Raw genomic sequence first — 17,874 nt, forward strand, 5'->3', positions numbered from 1 at the left:
GCAGTGAAAGGTGTTCAAAGAAGTGACTAGATTTTTCTCAGAACCACTCTCTACCCTGGCACAGAAGACGGAAGAAGCGCTGCCTGGTGCCCAGAAGGATCTCGGGGGGAAAGCTGAGGGGAAAGGCAGGATTCTGGTAACAAAACCCAGAGCCCCAGCACTGCCCACACCCCATCTCCCTCTCCGGCCGGCGGGGCGCTCCCGCCCGACCCTCTTTTATCCCAGGCTGGAAGGGCGTTCCCTGCCCCCGCCCCGGGGAGGCTCCAGCCCGCGGTGTCACCGCCCGCAGACCCCGGGCCGGCCGGGCGGGAACAGCCCCGGGACCGGCCCCGGGACCGCGCCCTCTCCAGGAAGCGCCGCTGCGGCCCCAGAGACGCTGCCCGTCGGGTCGCCGCCGTTTCCTCGCCGGGACAGGTAGGGAAGCGGAGCGGGAAGCGGAGCGGGAAGCGGAGCGGGGGTCGGAGCGGGGGTCGGGACGGGACGGGAGACGCGGGAGGCCGGGCAGGCTCCGCCACGGGCGGTGGGCGCGGGGGTCCCGCTGCCCGCAGGGCTTGGGGCTTGTGCCCTCGCTACCCTGGGGGCCGTCGGGTGGGGGCCGCAGACGGCGATGGTGTGATTTTCTCTGTGTCGGGCATCTCTGGGAAGAACTAAGGCCTTACTTAGTTGTTATTTTCTGCCGCCGTCCTAGGTAGGGGAGGGCAGTCTCTGGCGTGCTGGGAGTCAGGAAGCCGGCAACGACTTTCACCTGACAAAATGGTTTCTGTAGGTCTTTGCACGTCGGGTGACTTTTGTAACCTGCTGTAGCTGCCTTGGCAGCAAAATCGTGGCCATCTGAAGTTTCAGGGCGTACCTGCAGCAGCCTGTGTGGGATCTTTCCCTGTTAATTCACCAGCTCACCGAGCTGCTGCTCTGCTGAGCCGCTTCCCCGGGACAGGAGAGCAGAGGATATTGCCTGGCCGTGGTGAGAGCAGCCCCGGTGACATGTGCGGATGTTATGCAATGAAAACTTAGTAAGAGACAAGCAGGACCAGTTCAGATTGGTGTCTTTCTTCTAGGGATCCATTAGCCTCAACGGCATGTAAGTGCTTGTGTGAGATTACTTCATTTATAGGATTCATTCCAGGGTTCATCACTGACACTTCAGACGATTGCGTTGTCATTTAACTCAATTCAGTTTCTTCCTGGCAGATATCACACCATGTTTGCATTTTTGGTATTGCTGTGTCAACTGCACGTGATGATTGCATTTCCTCACTGCACAGAGAAATTACCTAACTTGAAGAAACCTGAACAGAAAGACGGTAACTTACTTTTAATGTGATTTTATGCTTTCCAAAATGAAACTGTATCTAACTTTGCTTCAGCTGAAAAGTCTTTGTATGTATGTAAATTGAAGTGTTTTGTTTGGTTTTGTTTTGTTTTTAAGACGTTAAGCTGGTTTATACCTGATTTTAGAATATTTTAGTATCTTTTGTTGAAACGATTGATAATTCACTTGGGTGTTAATATTAAGTATTTATCAAATCCAGTAGTAAGAGCAGATTGGGACAACTGAGCTTTCTCTGAGTCTCTAGAATTGATATAACCAGAATCCTCAACATCAAAATGCCAAAAGTTTGACATCTGTATTAAGACAGAACTGCTTTGGTACTATTGGAGCACATCACAGTTTTACTTGTATATCTAAAATGGCTTTTATTTGAAAGAGTTTATTTGCTTGTTTTTGGAGACTGGTATTTTTTCTCAATACCAGATCCTCTTACTCCCCTTAGAAAGATAAAGATAGTGCTGCTATTGCAGTTCTTCACTTTAGATGGAGGGAAGGAGGCTCCTTCAGGGCAGTGTGTTGAGCAGAAAACATGGCTAGCAGAAAAGAAATCCTTGAGACAGGTTATTCATTAAATTCCATATTGCTCTGGGGCATAAAATGCCAGGCTGCCTCCTGCCAAGTTCAGGACGTAGAACCCTCTCCTGACAAAAAGCCCAGATAACTGCTCCTTTGAAGACTGAGTAGGCAAGAGAGAGATCCAACTCTTTATCCAATAATTTACTAAGTAGAACAGTTGCCAAGAATATGGGGTACCTGCATGGAGAGGTTGCCCCTTCAGCATTTTCTGAACATCTTTTACCAACAGTTTCTTTATTCAGCACATTGCATGGATGCATTTTCAATTAAATTTCAGGCATTCTGAAACTGAATTTATCGTTTTGCTGAACCATGTCCTAAGGACTGCATTCAGTTTCCTCGTATATACAAAAGAATTCAAATCTGTTTCATTCCCCAAATACTATCCTAATCATCAAGTTGTAGGTAAATCTGAGATGTGAGATTAGGTGCACTGTGACTGTGTCCTACAAAGGGAAAAATGTGCAAACAAATGCACTTTGAAAGAAAAAAGGAGCATGTATCACTGGAACTAGGAGTCTTGGGCTCCAGGCAGCTTGCCTGTGCATCCCATGTTAATAAAAATGCATCAATTATCTAAGTTAATTCAGAAGTTTCGTGGCTACTCCCTTGCATGGTAAGGAATGAAACAGTACTGGGCAAAATTGAAGATCTGTTTCAGAAGACTGAAGTTATTCTTGCAATTTGCATTCAAGCAAGATATTGATAATTTTTTTTTTCCCACATACTTATTTTCCCTTTCCACTTGTGAGTTTGGTTGTTTTGGTTTTTTTATGAAGTCCTTCTCTCTGGTTACTCTTATATACAGCATTAATATTTTAATCTTGAATTTTCTTGCAATTGCTTTAGAATAACAGGTTTCCCTTCCTACACAAATGTGTGTGCATGTGTGGCTCCTTCAATATATACTGTAATATATGTTATATAAATGTATACTGTAATATTCCTTCAATATACTGTAATATTCAAGATGTAAACAACCAATATGCAAGTTAGACTGCAGTTTTCTTAGTTTTCACAGAGCACACCATTTTGAGATACCATTGCAAGATCTAACAGCAACTATTAGGGTAAAAATCCCTGAATGATGTGATAATCTACCCAAACTAGCTAATAAGAACACAGAGTTAATTTGTAGCTCAATAACATTATTCTGAATCTCATCTCCTTTTTTAGCTGTCTGTCTTGGTATGTAACAATGCTGTTCCTGCATTTCACTTGCAAAAATCAACCTCTAGTCTTTTTGCTTAACCAAATAGTCTGAATTTCTTGGAGTACAGGTTAGGCTTTCACTGAAAATCAAGCCAGAAAACTAGTTCTGTCATATAAAGATTTTTTTTCAAAAAAAGAAGCTGTAGCAAGAGCAAGCTAAAACTTGACTATGGAAAATGCCTGGTGAGCAAATACATTCCTATATTCCAAAGCCTTCTATAATTTCAATAGCTCTTCTGGAATCTCACCTCACAACTTACTTCATGGGGCCTCATGGAGCCTGTAATGAGCATAAAAGAAGAAAATAATCAAACGTCTTCCAAAGTGCCTGTTGTCAGTAAAACTCCTATCATGGAGTAATTTAAAACAAATAAACTTGGCAATAGGCCAGCCTTTACATAAAACTTGCTGTTATGAGTGTGAAAAGGGAACAAGTGTAAAATGAATAGGACTCTACTGCCATGATTTAAACATGTAAAATTCTATAAACAAAATTTGGAACTTAAGGATATCATAATATTGATAAATACATATTGTAGATACTTTTGATTTTTTTCTTCTTTTCTACCACCCCCCCCACACACACACACAACTCCTTCCTCCAGAGGGTCAGTGTCTTGCTGGGTTTAGATCTGACTGAATTTCTGCTTTATGTGACTGAATACTTTGTCCTTAAAAGCTCCAGTAAAAAAACTGATGCCCACATCCCAGAAGGGGTAACACCAAAACTTGAACAACTGTCATGAGAACCAAATTATTTTGACCAGTATAAGAAATAGCTGAAATGCTTTATGAGAAAGTAAAATATGTTTATTTTTATATTGCGTAATTAAAAAAGTTAGCAAAAATTAAGAAGTTTTAGAAGGAGACCTTGACATTTCTTTTTCCTGTATATAGCTGAGAGATGCTAGGGGAAGAGGTGGTCTTGATGTGCTCCTACGGGATATTAACCATTCTTTAAAAATACCAAATTTAACTTACCCAATTTGTTTTAAATCAACTTGATTTTTTTTATATTAGTGTTCACATCAGAAAAGGAGGCCAATTCATTCATCGGACGACATCTTCTGAGTAACAGATTTGATTTTGAAGCATTCACATCAGATAACCTGGAGAGAGAATGCTTTGAAGAGCTGTGCAATTATGAAGAAGCAAGAGAAGTATTTGAAGATGCTGATAAAACGGTAGCTGTTCAAACTGAATTAAATATATTGAAGGAGATTATTGACTAAATCATTGCTGCATCTAAATACCATAGCCCTTCTGAAAACAGCACTTCAGATGATTGCTTATTTAACTGTAAAAGTAGAAGCCCCAGTTAGATGGGGTTATTGCTGTAGATAAACGGTGAATATACTTGATTATGTACTATTGTCTTAAAGACTTTAGATAAGGGCTCCAGTTCTGCAAACAAATATAAATGAAGCTTCAGAGGTACTGCCTGTGGATATATCTATATGTGCTTTCAGATTCTCATCATTTTTTGGTAACCAATTTGAATGTGTTCCACATGCTCTATGTATTAATTGGCCGATTGTATCCTTCCATCATGCCAAGGAAGCATTTTAGAGGAGAGGAGCACAGAGCAAATCTGCAGTTCAGCTATTGCTTTGTTTTCCTACAGCATTATGTTCTAAATCACCAACTATATTGCACCTTGGAAGAAGCCTGGGATAAAAAAAAAAAAAGAAAAAAAATACATAAGAAACCTTTCAGCCCATTAATAGAACGTGATGATTGAAGACTAACTAACTCTTGCTGCATGCATGAAGAATTCTTTTGTAACTCTAGTTGTGCTCTGCATTAACAAGCAAGGAACACACTCCTGTTCTGAAGGTGGAAATGTTAGTTTGCTGTTGCTAGCATTTTCCTAAGGGTGAAAGTGTTAAATCAGAATCTTGATAGTCTTTTGCTGGGTAACAAAAAATGGAAACTACAGCTAAACATACTTCATGTGTAACAGTCATGCAACATAAACATTTTTCTCTTAATGAATCCTATTGTTTTTCCTAGCTGGTAGGAATTCAGATACTGCTCATGCAAATACCTGATTCTTAAGAACTTGACTTTGCCTCATTAATACTCATCTGGAGGGATATACAAAGATTAATTGTGAGCATTTTTTTAGTTTCAGAATATATTCTAACTTCTACTGCAGTCGGGCAGAAATATGAGGTAACATTGGGCAGCTGAATGCACTTTTCTCTTTTACCAGCTCCTTCAGCAGGAGTTGCTTCTGTTTATGCCTTGTTCAATTTTGCCCACAGTACCATATTGAAAAAAAAAAAAAAATTGTCAATAAGCCTGACAATTACGTAGCTCATATAAATATGATCCTTTGTGTTTTTATAGATGGAATTTTGGAAAGACTATTCAACTAAAGGCCCTAAAATAAAAATAGGTAAGTCATATTTTTATTCTTTTCTTACATTGCAATATTTTATGCTTGTTATAAAAGTACATTCTTAAAAATACACCATCTGTTGTTAGTAAAATCAGAATTTATCTTTTTTCTGAACTATGAACTATGCAAGTACATTGGATTATCCGATATAATAAAACATTCTGAAGTGTCTTGCAGTGGGATCTATTATAAGTCTGTAGGTAAAAACAATATGAATTTTGTTGTCTGTTTCTTTATTATACGATTGGTAAGCTGTGCAGGAATTCTGTCTGCTTTCTGTGGGTTTGTTTTTGTCCCACCCTCCTCCCCCTCCGTTTCTGTAACAGTAATGTAACAGTTTGATTCCAGTTTAGAGTAGTCTTATGCCAGATGTTTAATAAAAATGTATTCAGTTATTCAGCATGACCTGAAGAAAGATCTACAGCCTGATCAAGGTCACAAGTACATGAAGTAATATTTGGAAGGCATTAGAAGACAGACATCTCAACAGTTTTATGTACAGAAAAGGAAATATCTACTCACTTTTGCTTTAAGCTGAATGTGAATGATATTCTGTTGCACAGCTCTGGCTTCTCACCACAGGCTAGACATTTGTGGAAAGGAACAGCCTTACAGCACAGCAAAATTCATAATTCACACTCTACACTATGAAGACAGAAAGAACACATAATCAAAGTTCACAATGTTTTCTCTTCAGGTGATGAGACGCTACAGAAGATTAATGTTACAGGACTCCTCATCAGCCTAGTTGCTGCTGGAGTACTGTTAGTTATCACTGGACTGCTCGTCTTCTACTGCTGCAAAAGTAAATGCAAATCCAGGCAACCACCAGGGTAAGGAATTTCACTGCTTAAAAAAACCCTACCAAACACCACCAAAACAAACTCTTGCTTAAGAGTGGGATTTAAAAATCAGAGCGGGTTGGTCTAAGTGTATTCTCAAATAATCTAATGTGAGTTGTAGTTCTTACTTTCCTGGAAGCAAAGTTAGGTGAGCAATAGCAGTAGTTATGCTGAAGTTAATTAATGACAGCAAAATGTAAAACAACACACTCACGGATGATGTACCTTTAGGGTTTGTTTGTGTTTTTGGCTCCAAAATATTCTTACTAAAAAGATGGAATAATTTTAATAGGTTGGGGGCTGCAATGGAAAGCCTAATGTCTTCCATTTGCTCTTTAAAGCAGGGTGCATGCTCTTTATGGCATGTAGTCTACCTCAGAAGAAGTAGGTTGGAAGCAATGCTTCTCTACAAGTTCTCTAGCCCTGCTGGTTCCTTTATCCTAAAATTTAAAAGTATAGCAGAGGATTCCATGTTTCCTTTTCCTTATAAATTTCACATGACTGAGCTACTCTCACCCAGTAGTTTGGAGAGGGTATTTGGCTTCTGGTCTTAACGATCACTGAAGGCAAGTGGTTTTTGGTGTTGGGTTTTTTTGGTTTTGGGTGGGGTTTTTTTGTGGGTTGTGTTTGTTATTTTTTTTGTTTTGGGTTTTCTTGTGGTTTGTTATTTTTACACAACTAAGACTTTATATTCTTTCTTCCCTTCAAAAGAGAAACTGCCACTTATAACGCTGTTAACTTTGTTTAGGTACTTGGATTATGTAAGAAGTAGAAGACGTAATTCACCCAGCATCTTCAGAAGGCATGAAGAATTTTCTTTAAATCCACTTCCTCCCAGAACTGATGATTCAGGACTACCAACTTATGAGCAAGCAGTTACTTTAGATGGACAACATGATGTGCCACCACCCCCTTATCCAGGGGTCCCAAAAGGGGCACGGGTGTTTAAGAAGTCTATGTCACTTCCTCTTCCTTAGTCACAAACCTCCTTCTGGATCGAGGGGAGATTTCTGTAACATACTTTTTTTAAAAGTGTGCTACCTTGCATATTGCAAGACTGTTTACAAAAATGGGAAAGATCTTCAGCACAACTAGGAACAAGTGAAAATCCCATTTGGGAAGAGGTGATTTGTTGCACAAGATTCTTCGCACAAGAGTATGAGCTTGTACTGCCACCCTCTTCCATATGCACTTTGAGCCATCCCATCATACTATTGATGTTTCATTAATAGTTTAATCTTTTCTTTCTTTAGAAGGAACAGTATTTAGTTGGTTTTATTGACACTGACCATTTTTTGTCGCTATTAATACTTTAAACCACCATAAGAAGTCTGCTTTGTTGTTTGATACATTCCCTTCATTGCTATGTACATTTTCTATTTATTCCTATAATAGATTTGAGAATGAAAATTATTTTATTATTTGATCTTTCAAATGTATATATATTACTGCTTCTGGATTACACAGGTTTGTTTTAGACCTTGCTGGTTAACCCACTACTAAATTTGTTGCATTTTTACAATTACAATTCTGGATTAAAAGGAACCATTCATTGCATGGCACTTTACCCATTCAGATGAAGTATCCTTTTATCGAATGGTTTTGATATTCACTTCAACCTGCTATCAAGTGTTGAACAAGTAGAGTACTATGGGTTGGGGGATGTTAAGCAAATAGCTAGAGATTTGTCCATTGTTAAAAAAGCACCCAGTTTTCACAGATAATGCTCCTCTTGCAGTTTAAAAATTGAAAATAATATTTAGTTTGTGGATTCAAAGGCCAAACGAACCACAGAAGCACTTTGCTAAGTACATATTGCCCTGCTGTGATGACAAAAATGATACCTTTGAGTACAATGAAACAACGTATTAGATAAATAACCAGTATCCACAGAGCAATAGTCCAGAATTTCAGGGAGTTACTGGTTAACTGTATCAACACAGTATCTGTACCTCCAGTTGTAGCCACTCTTAATTTTAGATCTTGTTACACTATCAACCCCCAGCATTATGTGGCCTAAAGATCTTGCTGAGCAAGTCACAGACTAACACTGCTGTCCCTTTACCTCCCAGTCAATGGCACAGTAGCAGGAATGGCCACAGGAAGCCTTCTGGGGTCTCACAGGCAACTTGTCAGGCTGGTGTTTTCTTGTATTGTGGTGGCTGCAGAATTTGACCCATGCAATGAAGTTTCTTAAGAAGCAACAAAGCCCCACTCCTATTTGACTAATGCTGACAGCAGCAAATAGTATGTTAATTTGGTGCCTAAAATGCACTTTATGTCATAACGGTTGAATATTTATGTGTAACATTTCACTGAATTTTGTTTTTTAACATGCCAGAGCCTACAGTGCTATTGAGTGAGATGGAGAGGATTAGCACAAGATATGTAATCTGTAAGTGCTTTTGTAAAGAATAAAATGCTCAAAATTTTGGAATAAAAAGAGGGTACACTCAAAGTGCTACACAAGGGGGTCTTGCCCTTTGAAAAATAGATACAATCAAGCTGATAACAGTGGATGTAGGATTATGTTCTTACTCCCAAAGCTTCAGCCACCAATTTGGCTTTTGTCAAGTCACAAACCCCTTTGCAGCTTCTTTCCTGTTGAGATGGGGAATCCCCTCTTTGGCATCACTTCAATTCATTTTTCATAGAATCACGGAATGATTTGGATTGGAATGGACCTCAAAGATCATCTAGTTCCAACCTCCCTGCATGGGCAGGGACACTTCCCACTATACCAGGTTGCTCAAAGCCCAATCCAATTTCTCCTTAAACACTTCCAGGGATGAGGCATCCACAGCTTCTCTGGGCAACCTGTTCCACTCTCTCACCACCCCCACGCTAAAGAATTTTTTCCCAATGTCTAATCTCAATCTCCCCTCTTCCAGTTTAAGGCCATTACCCCTTGTCTTATCACTACAAGCCCTTGTAAAAAAGTCCCTCCTCAGCTTTCCTGTAGGCGCCCTTCAGATAATGGAAGATCACTGTAAGGTCTCCCTGGAGCCTTCTCTTCTCCAGGCTGAACAACCCGAGCTCTCTCAGTCTGTCTCCATAGCAGAGGTGCTCCAGCCCTGTCATAATTTTTGTGGCCCTTCTCTGGATTCACTCCAATAGCTCCATGTCCTTATGTTGGGGGCTCCAAAACTGGACACAGTACTGCAGGTTGGGTCTCACAAGAGGGGAGTAGAGGGGCAGAATCACCTCCCTTGACCTGCTGGCCATGCTTCTTTTGATGCAGCCCAGGACACAGTTGGCTTGCTGGGCTGCAAGCTCATGTTGCTGGCCCATGTTGAGCTTCTCATTTACCAACACCTCAAGTCCTTTGCTTCAGGGCTGTTTTTAATCCATTCTCTGCCCAACCTGTATTTGTGTTTGGGATTGTTCCAACCCAGATGCAAGACCTTTTGTACTACTAGAAGTTCTTGGAGGTTACTAATCTGTGAGGCTGCAATAAATGTGTGAGATAACTGTTGATAACCAAAACACAGATCTATTAAACTCTGAAACTATAAGTTTAAAGAAACATTTCTCCCATACTTCCCTCTTAATTAGCTAGCAATTTTCAAATTTGTTAATGTGTATCCGGAGCTTTAAAACCCACCTTTCTCCAGATTTTTACTGGGACTCAAAAATAACTAATTTAAACAAGACTGGTAGCACTTTCAAGCGGAGGGATTTCACATGGTAAGAATTCAAAGATTCTTTAATGTTACTAGAATGATATAGCATCTGGCAAAGTCATGTTTCAAATAAACTACAGAAATTGTACAGAAACCTATTTATTCCCTTTAAATTTGATTCTTCTACTATACCTACAAATAATTTGTAAATGATTCCAAGCAATGCAAGCAAAAATCTCAACTTCCATAATTAATTAAAAAACCTTAAGATGGAGTAACTGGTAAACATCAATTATGAAGCTCTTTGGGCAATAAACTTCTGTAGGGTATAACACTTAAAATTTACTCAAAGAATCTGCACTTGGGAATCTCAAGATTCTCAAAATATGCAGTGACTGACATTCAAATACTGGTTGCATGTAATGTGACAATCTGCAAGACACACTCCGTTCATTATAATTAAGAAGCAAAGTTTAAAATTTAGTTGAACATAATACAAAACTTCCTCTACTTGTAAAGGGAGAAAATTCCTTTAAACAGGAATTGTTTGGGTTGAGTTTGGCTTTCTTTTGTATACTGACTTTGAGCCTAAGACACACTTACCTTGCATCTTGCCTCTTTTTAGAGCTTCTGATTCATCAGGGTTAGCAAAGGAAAAGCCCACAAGAAGTTGACTGTAGTGACTCATGAATTCAGAAGTGTTGGCACATTTCCAAATTTTACATGCTGTTTCCTTTGAAAATGCAGTTGCTACCAGAATACAGAAAACTGCAAATCTAAGTGTCCTTATCTGGGAGGAGAAGGAGGTAGCTTTGGAGGACCAATGCAGTAACAAGTTTAATCTAATTTGTGTACAGACATAAATCATCAGTGTTTTGACTTCCAGGCTTTCTTTCAAGGGCCAGTAGGAAAGGCTGTGGATTTTAAGTGAACTAACAAGAGGTCTACTTTGACAGCTGAAAACAGAAGTGTCTAAACCAAACACCGGGAAAAATGTAGTACTTAAAGTCTGTTTCTCTCAGGTTGATACATGTCACACTAAATGCTGTTAGCCCTTGCTCTGAACAATTTTCCTAAATGTAGCCCTTTCAGCATCATACAAGATTACAGCATGCAACTGTTTATCAATCAGGACAGATGATTAGTTAGAGCAAATAAAAGTAGTGTCTGGCTTTATCAACTGAAAAATAAACCACAAAATGTTCTTTGCATCAGTGACACAAGAAAGCCTACTATTTGATTTGCTGAATTCTCTAATGAATAGTATTATCAGCATTATATATTTCTAGTTGGGGGGTTGCTGCTCTTGGGTTGTAGGGGTTTGGGGTGTGGTTTCCTTGGTTGGGTTTTTGGTATGATTTTTTTGTGAATTCATTAGTTGAGCAAAACAGAAGTGCCACGTGGGAGTGCACTTCCTCACCACAGTTCATGAAAATGTGAGAGTCAGGAAGCATTTGATTCTGGCCTTATCAAAGCCTATGGCAAGCTTTTTATTGGCTTCAGCTGAACTAGGATTGGAGCCAAAAAAGAAATAACTGATCAAGTAATAAAAAGCATAATGCTCTGCCAAATTATTTACCACAATGCTGTTGCTAAATGCTATTGAGAGTATTCTATTGTTTTAATGAGGCCTACTTACACTAACTGGAATATTTGAGGCTGATCTGCCTTTTAAAAGTGTATTTGAAATTTGGAAAGTGTAGGAAAACTCCTTGTCTTTGCTGTTACCAGCTGTTAATAAACTGCATTAATTACCTGAAGGTTATTAGGAACACAGTTTTATTACTTTGATCAACAATACAAATTCATTTAAAGCGTTTTTTTTTTTTTTTTAAATACAAACAACAAAACCACTACACAGTAATCAAAAAACAAGAGAACAACAGCCTTTCTATCCACGGTCTCATCTGCCAACAAGTGTCTTACTTGCTGCTATCCTCACTAGTTCCATATGGTGTAGAGAACAGGAACAAAACCCCAGGTTTAAAACCATCTATCAAACACTTCCAAGCTTGCTCTTCCTATACTGTAAATATATTTCAATTAATTCCTAGCATGTAAAAATTTATCAGTGTTATCATTTTTCACAACCAAGAACTGGCACGTATTTTAGTCTTAAAAATCTTAAGTACATCTTCCCAAACACCCTGCTCTTTATTCAGGTGATAACTTTTAACTGTTTCAAATAATTTATAAACTGTGTAAACAGTTCCTGCTACTTAATCTTATGAAGAGGGGTTTTAATCTACTGGATTTCAAGAATTCTGAAACTTATTTGGCATGTGAGCAAATGTACAGCTTCTGACACTACTTTTTTTTTTTAGAGCTAAATGATAAAATTAATAATAAAATTCCCCACCTGACTCTTAATCTGTGCCCTTTTTAATAAAAAGCCAGTCCATTCCTTTTGAAAGGTCAGAAACAATTACTGCAAAACTGCCCTGACTGACTTGGCAAAATACTGTAATGTCAGCAAAAGACAAGCTCCAGCTGGGAACAGCAGGTCCCACAATGTGCCAACAAGGGAAGCAATCATACTGCCATCAGTGTTTAAACTTCAATTTAGTTTGCTCTTGACGCCTGGTGGGAGCAACCTCCCAAAATTTTCACCAGGTAGACAAGGTTCCTCTCTCTGAAAACCAGTCTTCTTCCACAGCTTCCCTAGTCTCTTGATAGTGATAGCAAGTCCTTTAGCTCCTCCTTTGCCTCCTGCTTTCAGAGTCCTCAGGGCCCTTAATAGAGCACCTAGACTGCAGAAACCCTGAAACAAAAGGGGCCATCAGAAGCAGACATATCTCACTGCCTACGTTCTGGGAACCTCTAGAAGCCACTAAACTTTAAAGGTAGCAGCCAGACTTCAAGGGATAAAGAAAAATATTTCAGTCTAGAAATTGGTACACTTAAACACAAATTTTGAAAAGCCCTTATAAGAGGTTTCAAATTTCTGATGCACTGCCTACTTCATTTAGGAAGTAAGAAACACCTGTGATTGTTCAAGCAGCTTTAGTTTTAACTTCTCTAAAGATCAGTAACTGCTAAGTATTGAACATGTAAACATCCAGTATTTAATGTTAAATACACACCGTGGATATGGCACAAAGGAAAACATCTAGTAAGTTTTAAAATAAAATACTCCCTCTTAAACTATGATTTTGTTCAAGAGCAAACTCTGTATTTAAGTTGGGTTTTTTTTTCCTTCATGTGACTGTACATTTCTCCCACTTACCTTATACCAGTTCTGGTGCTTTCAAGATTCCTTTGTAAATCATCCGGGAAAACCACAGTTTTCTTGTGAGTGAGTGAATTGAATCAACACAAGTGCAGGCGGTGGTGCCTTGGAAAGTGTGGGACTACATGAGCAGACAGAAGATTAGGAAAGTGAAGGAAAAAAGGCCTTCCATCTCATTGCTGCTCAGTCATCTTTTGTCATGTCAGGAGAAGTACCATGGTTTAGTAGATCAACTTCAGTTTAATAGAATTAATTCTGAAGGATTTGCTTAGTTGTGTGTACATATACTTAAGCTTTTTATCAAATAAATGCATAAACTAGCATAGGTAAAGAAATGTCAAAAAGAGTATTTGCTATGAGGCTCCAAGATCAAGCCAGCACTTTCTTACCTATTTACACATTTCTTAATGTCTAGCTTTATGTTTAAAGAGGCCATGTGCCAAATTTAATGCAAAATCTAATCCATTAAGCAACTGCAACTTTCTGCTTTGGTCAGAGTCACAATTACAACACCAAAACCACAGATAGTGATTAATAATAGGCCTAACCAAGACTCGTTATTACTGTGTAATATCTGATCTACTTACCCATTGCTGCTCATGGAAGATACAAGAAGCCTGGGAGCAAACATACAAGCTTGCACAAAGGTGCTGCATCCATGATCTGTAAGTGAATGCCTACCATCCATCAGTGTTCAACAGCGAAAGACACTGTACAAATTGTACTTTGCACCCTTTTCAGAATTTGCTAGTTAATCAGACCCAGCTCAGCTTTGGCCTGAACTTCTTCAAACTTCATCTGATCAGATATGTGCAAATTATTTGAATGTTTTATCTTTGAAATATTTAACAATGTCCTCAAGTCTCTGAAAAGCTATTTTCAAACAACTGTGAAGACTCATTCTCTAAGCACAAGGCTGGTAAGCATTTCTAAAGCTTTTGTTGACAAATAGTTAAGCCCCTGAAAGCTAACTACTAAAATGTTTGTGTATGTTGGCTAATTATTTATGATACTATGACAGTTCCAAAATAAAGTACTATCATGAGCTGAAATACAATCTATTTTGTCCACTTTCAACAGCTAAACTGTAATCTCAGATTTGCAGTTATCATGCTGTGCCTTTAACTACTTGCTTTGATCAACTACAGCTGAAGCTGATGATCCAGCATGCACATCTCTGACTATTATGTTATTCTTTTCAGCCCATCAAAAATGTTGCTGCAAAACCAACAGTTCACAGATTTAGCTGAAAGACTCTACATGCAAGAAAAAAAAAAAAAAAAAATCAGGCATCATGTATTATGGAAAGTCAAAGGACAGAAGTGATACCCTCTGTGGAAGAACAGGGCATGTAGGGATACAGAAGCATTGGAAAAGCTTTGTAGAGACTTGTTTATTGTACCTGCAGTGAAAAGGATGCCAAAAGCACAGGCAGCAACTCCTGGCCCTATGAAGAATCACCCCATTCAGTAGAACCTGTTGCCACATGCAGAAGGACCTTAGTGGTGCCATCCTGACATTTAACATCCTGGGTACTGTTAAAGCTGTGATGCAGCACACAGCCTTCTGCCTGGCCAGTCTCCTCCATACAAAACACTAGTCACACTCAACTCAAACACTGGCTGACATTTTTTTAACGTGGGTAGTAATACTAGCACACTAAGTAACAGAGAAGTCACTAAATAAATAAATTAGTTTTAAATAAATGAAGGCTATGTGTGGATTTGAGCATTATTCTTACCCTGAATTTGTTATGGATACATTTGGTTTAATTACAGAGAACTACCAACTACCCATTAGCTTGAACCCGTGTTGCATGTGGCATATGGTTACTTTAAACATAAAACTAGACCTCAAAAAGCAGTATTGTCATTCAGCATTGTGTAACATTAACTTATTTAAACAGAAAGAGGAAAACAGTGAAGTTTCCCTAAGGGGCAGTGTATATTAGCTACCACAGTTCAGCAGCAGAGCTGGTTTGATGGTGGCTGAACTTGCATACGGGTAGAGAAGTAATTTACTGTCCAGAGAGGCATATTCTCAAGCACTCTTGGACTCTAGAACAAGCAAAGTCAACACCTTGTCATCAAAAGTAAAATGCTCTTTCCTATCATCTCTTTCCTTTCCCAGCTGCTTCTTGCTGCACACTACCACTGCCTGCCCTGAGCCAGCACTCATGGGATGCAAAGCAAACTGACTCAGCTCAGTGAAATTACAGAAAAATGACCTCTGGCAAAACCAGTAAATATTCTTTTGCCAGTGCAGTGGATTTACTGCTTACCTTGTGGCCAGGGTGCATCACTATGGGCAGGAGGGTGGAAGGGAGAGTAAGGCTTTTCCTTTGGCTGTCAGCAAGCAGCAGGGCAGCCTAGCCCTGCTGCCACACCACAGCTCCAGGCAGCAGCCCATGCTGCAGCTTTGAAGATCACTCCTCCGACCTTAGGCAGACGATTCCCATTAAACCATTAAGTATTTAAATCCATCTTCTAACACTTGCATGAGGCTACTGGCTTTGTGAAGGGCTTATTATGTTTTTTTTTCAAATGAAGACTGCTCATATAGGGAAAGAAATGAGCAACAAAAATTAAATAGTGCCCCAGGCTGGTATGCTGCACAGATTGTGTTACAGTCCTGTGATTTAAGATTTTGCTCTTTAAAAGAGTGAAAAATTGTATTTGCTTATGTTTCAGCAAAATAGATTCATTAAACTACTGACTTGAGAGATAAGCACATAAAATATCATTACTGCCTATAGGTGCTCAGTTATGAACTACAGTTCAGAAGGTGTTAAAACCCACTGAAGCTCAGCTCCTAAATGGCAAGGAGCAGCTGCATTTTAAACAAATTAATTCCTTACTAACACAATAAAAAAAATATTTTCAATATTTAGAATCACGAACATGCTTACTATGACTTGTAAATACACATCTTAATATGTACACTTTAATGCAGACATTAGAATAACATACTTAATTAACAGGATCTATCAAAGTTTTTTTTCTATTGCTGACAGATCTTTCAGAAAAGCTCCTTCTAAGTATCAAGGATACCAAGATACTCTAAAAAATCACTTGCTCTGAACAGGCTCTTTTGTTGTTTTAGAGAGGAGTGTTACAAAATATCTTTTTGTTACAAAGAGATAAAATGCACAATCATAGGCAGCTCTCCTAGACAGAAGACAGCAACAAGCAGCAGGGATCTGTTTAAGGAGAAAACTGTAGAATTCTCACCAGGTGGTCTCAGGACAAGATTTGTCTCATACACAGGAAAAGCAAACCACTGGATAAATGGACTTCATATGGTGATTATGGACATGAGCAATTAAGTTTTCAGTCTACTCCACCTCGATTCAAACCAGGTAAAAGAAATTAAACTTCACAACAGCTGTAACACTTTCTGTTCCACTCAACTTTGCTGTTTGATTACAAGAAAGATTTGAAACAATGTTCAGGGAAACACTCTGTCTCTGGTATAAATTAATCTGTTCATTTAATTGTCTAAAATAACTACGGATGTTTCCCTGCCTTTAAATCTGGACTGGTGCTTGTTGTTTGCCATGTCTCATGTAACATGATTTTACAGCCACATATTTAACAGTATTAAAACCCACACCCTGTCTCTTTAGAGCAACACCTTGTAACGAAAACACACAACATTATGGTACTCTCTATAAAGTTCATGTTGCCATTACTTGAGAAATAACAAACAAAACAGTAGTAGTCTTACAATTTATTAATACGTTGTTCCAAATTTCTGGCAAGAAACTTTTGAGGTAGCACAACACCAACATGCTCAGTCCAGATAACCAAACACTACAGCGAGGTGAAAAAGGCATTTTTGTATCACTTAGGTCCATGTATCCCTCTTCCTACGGGCCCTCTAGAGGGAAACAATGCACTCTTAAGTGTAGTAGTACAGATTAGCAAAGATCCTGCAGGGAAATAAAATCGTGTGGGCCCTTTGCTAGAACGGCTATTTCAATAGTATCAGCAGTGTAAGTGCTTAATGATTAGCATGAAACTGGAGTAATTTTCTGTCATCAGGCCTCGTTCACATGTAAGACAGTAACACTAGTGTTTCCCAGGGAAAGGTCTCCCCCCCGACAAGCTCTCCTCCAGCTGCAAGCAATACAGGTGCTAGCTTAAGCAAACACAAGGAAAACTCACTCTGCTGGTTTTGCCTTTGGGAGGCTGCTGTTTCTCCCTGCTCCCTCTACCCTGGCCTCTGGGTAACTGGGTGCTGATGACTTTCACACTTACCTTTCCCTCCTGATCCAAGGCCACATTTCTCCCTACAGATGACTTTGCTGCTTCTTGAAATCAGGCATGGGAAAAGCAGAGTATCAGCTTTTCCTCCTTAGGTATTTTACCTTCTTGCTTTCTCATTTAATATTGACCACTCCACTTTTTCATTCAAATGTTGATTTTTTTTTCTTTGTTTAGCATCTAATCTGATAGGCTGTAGTCAAGCTTCTAAAGCCTTCCTTTCATGACAAAATTCATTTCACTGTGTGGTTTGATATTGCCTGGAGTACTACAAACTCAATCTTCAAAAAGCTTACTCATTAGCATACACTTTCCTCTTATGAGCAATGCCTTCAGGTGCAGTCACCCTCTTTTCAAGTGCATATTACTCTTCATCTTTGCCTCTGAGGCACA

The 17,874-nt window shown here is 39.1% G+C and overlaps 1 protein-coding gene across 2 annotated transcripts; it reads left to right on the forward strand.

Moving 5' to 3' along the window:
- The first annotated feature begins 364 nt into the window (after positions 1–364).
- PRRG4 (proline rich and Gla domain 4) lies at positions 365–7,926 on the forward strand. 2 transcript variants are annotated; one of them, XM_051620610.1, is made up of 6 exons: positions 365–414; positions 1,189–1,301; positions 4,139–4,302; positions 5,471–5,519; positions 6,220–6,355; positions 7,113–7,926. In XM_051620610.1, exons 2-6 carry the CDS (start codon positions 1,199–1,201, stop codon positions 7,339–7,341), a joined length of 681 nt encoding a protein of 226 aa, XP_051476570.1. In that variant the 5' UTR covers positions 365–414; positions 1,189–1,198; the 3' UTR covers positions 7,342–7,926. The 2 variants fall into 2 exon arrangements, with proteins under 2 accessions (XP_051476570.1, XP_051476569.1); XM_051620609.1 differs by lacking the exon at positions 365–414 and adding an exon at positions 1,011–1,078.
- The last annotated feature ends 9,948 nt before the right edge of the window (positions 7,927–17,874 follow it).

Source organism: Apus apus, chromosome 5 (assembly GCF_020740795.1).
Source record: "Apus apus isolate bApuApu2 chromosome 5, bApuApu2.pri.cur, whole genome shotgun sequence".
NCBI lineage: Eukaryota > Metazoa > Chordata > Aves > Apodiformes > Apodidae > Apus > Apus apus.

Bases quoted from the DNA above. Each gene is read 5' to 3' on its own strand.
- PRRG4 (XM_051620610.1), top strand. From the start codon at position 1,199: ATGTTTGCATTTTTGGTATTGCTGTGTCAACTGCACGTGATGATTGCA. The intron at 4,303-5,470 runs GTAGCTGTTCAA...GTGTTTTTATAG, and splicing joins TTGAAGATGCTGATAAAACG to ATGGAATTTTGGAAAGACTA. The intron at 5,520-6,219 runs GTAAGTCATATT...TTTTCTCTTCAG, and splicing joins AGGCCCTAAAATAAAAATAG to GTGATGAGACGCTACAGAAG.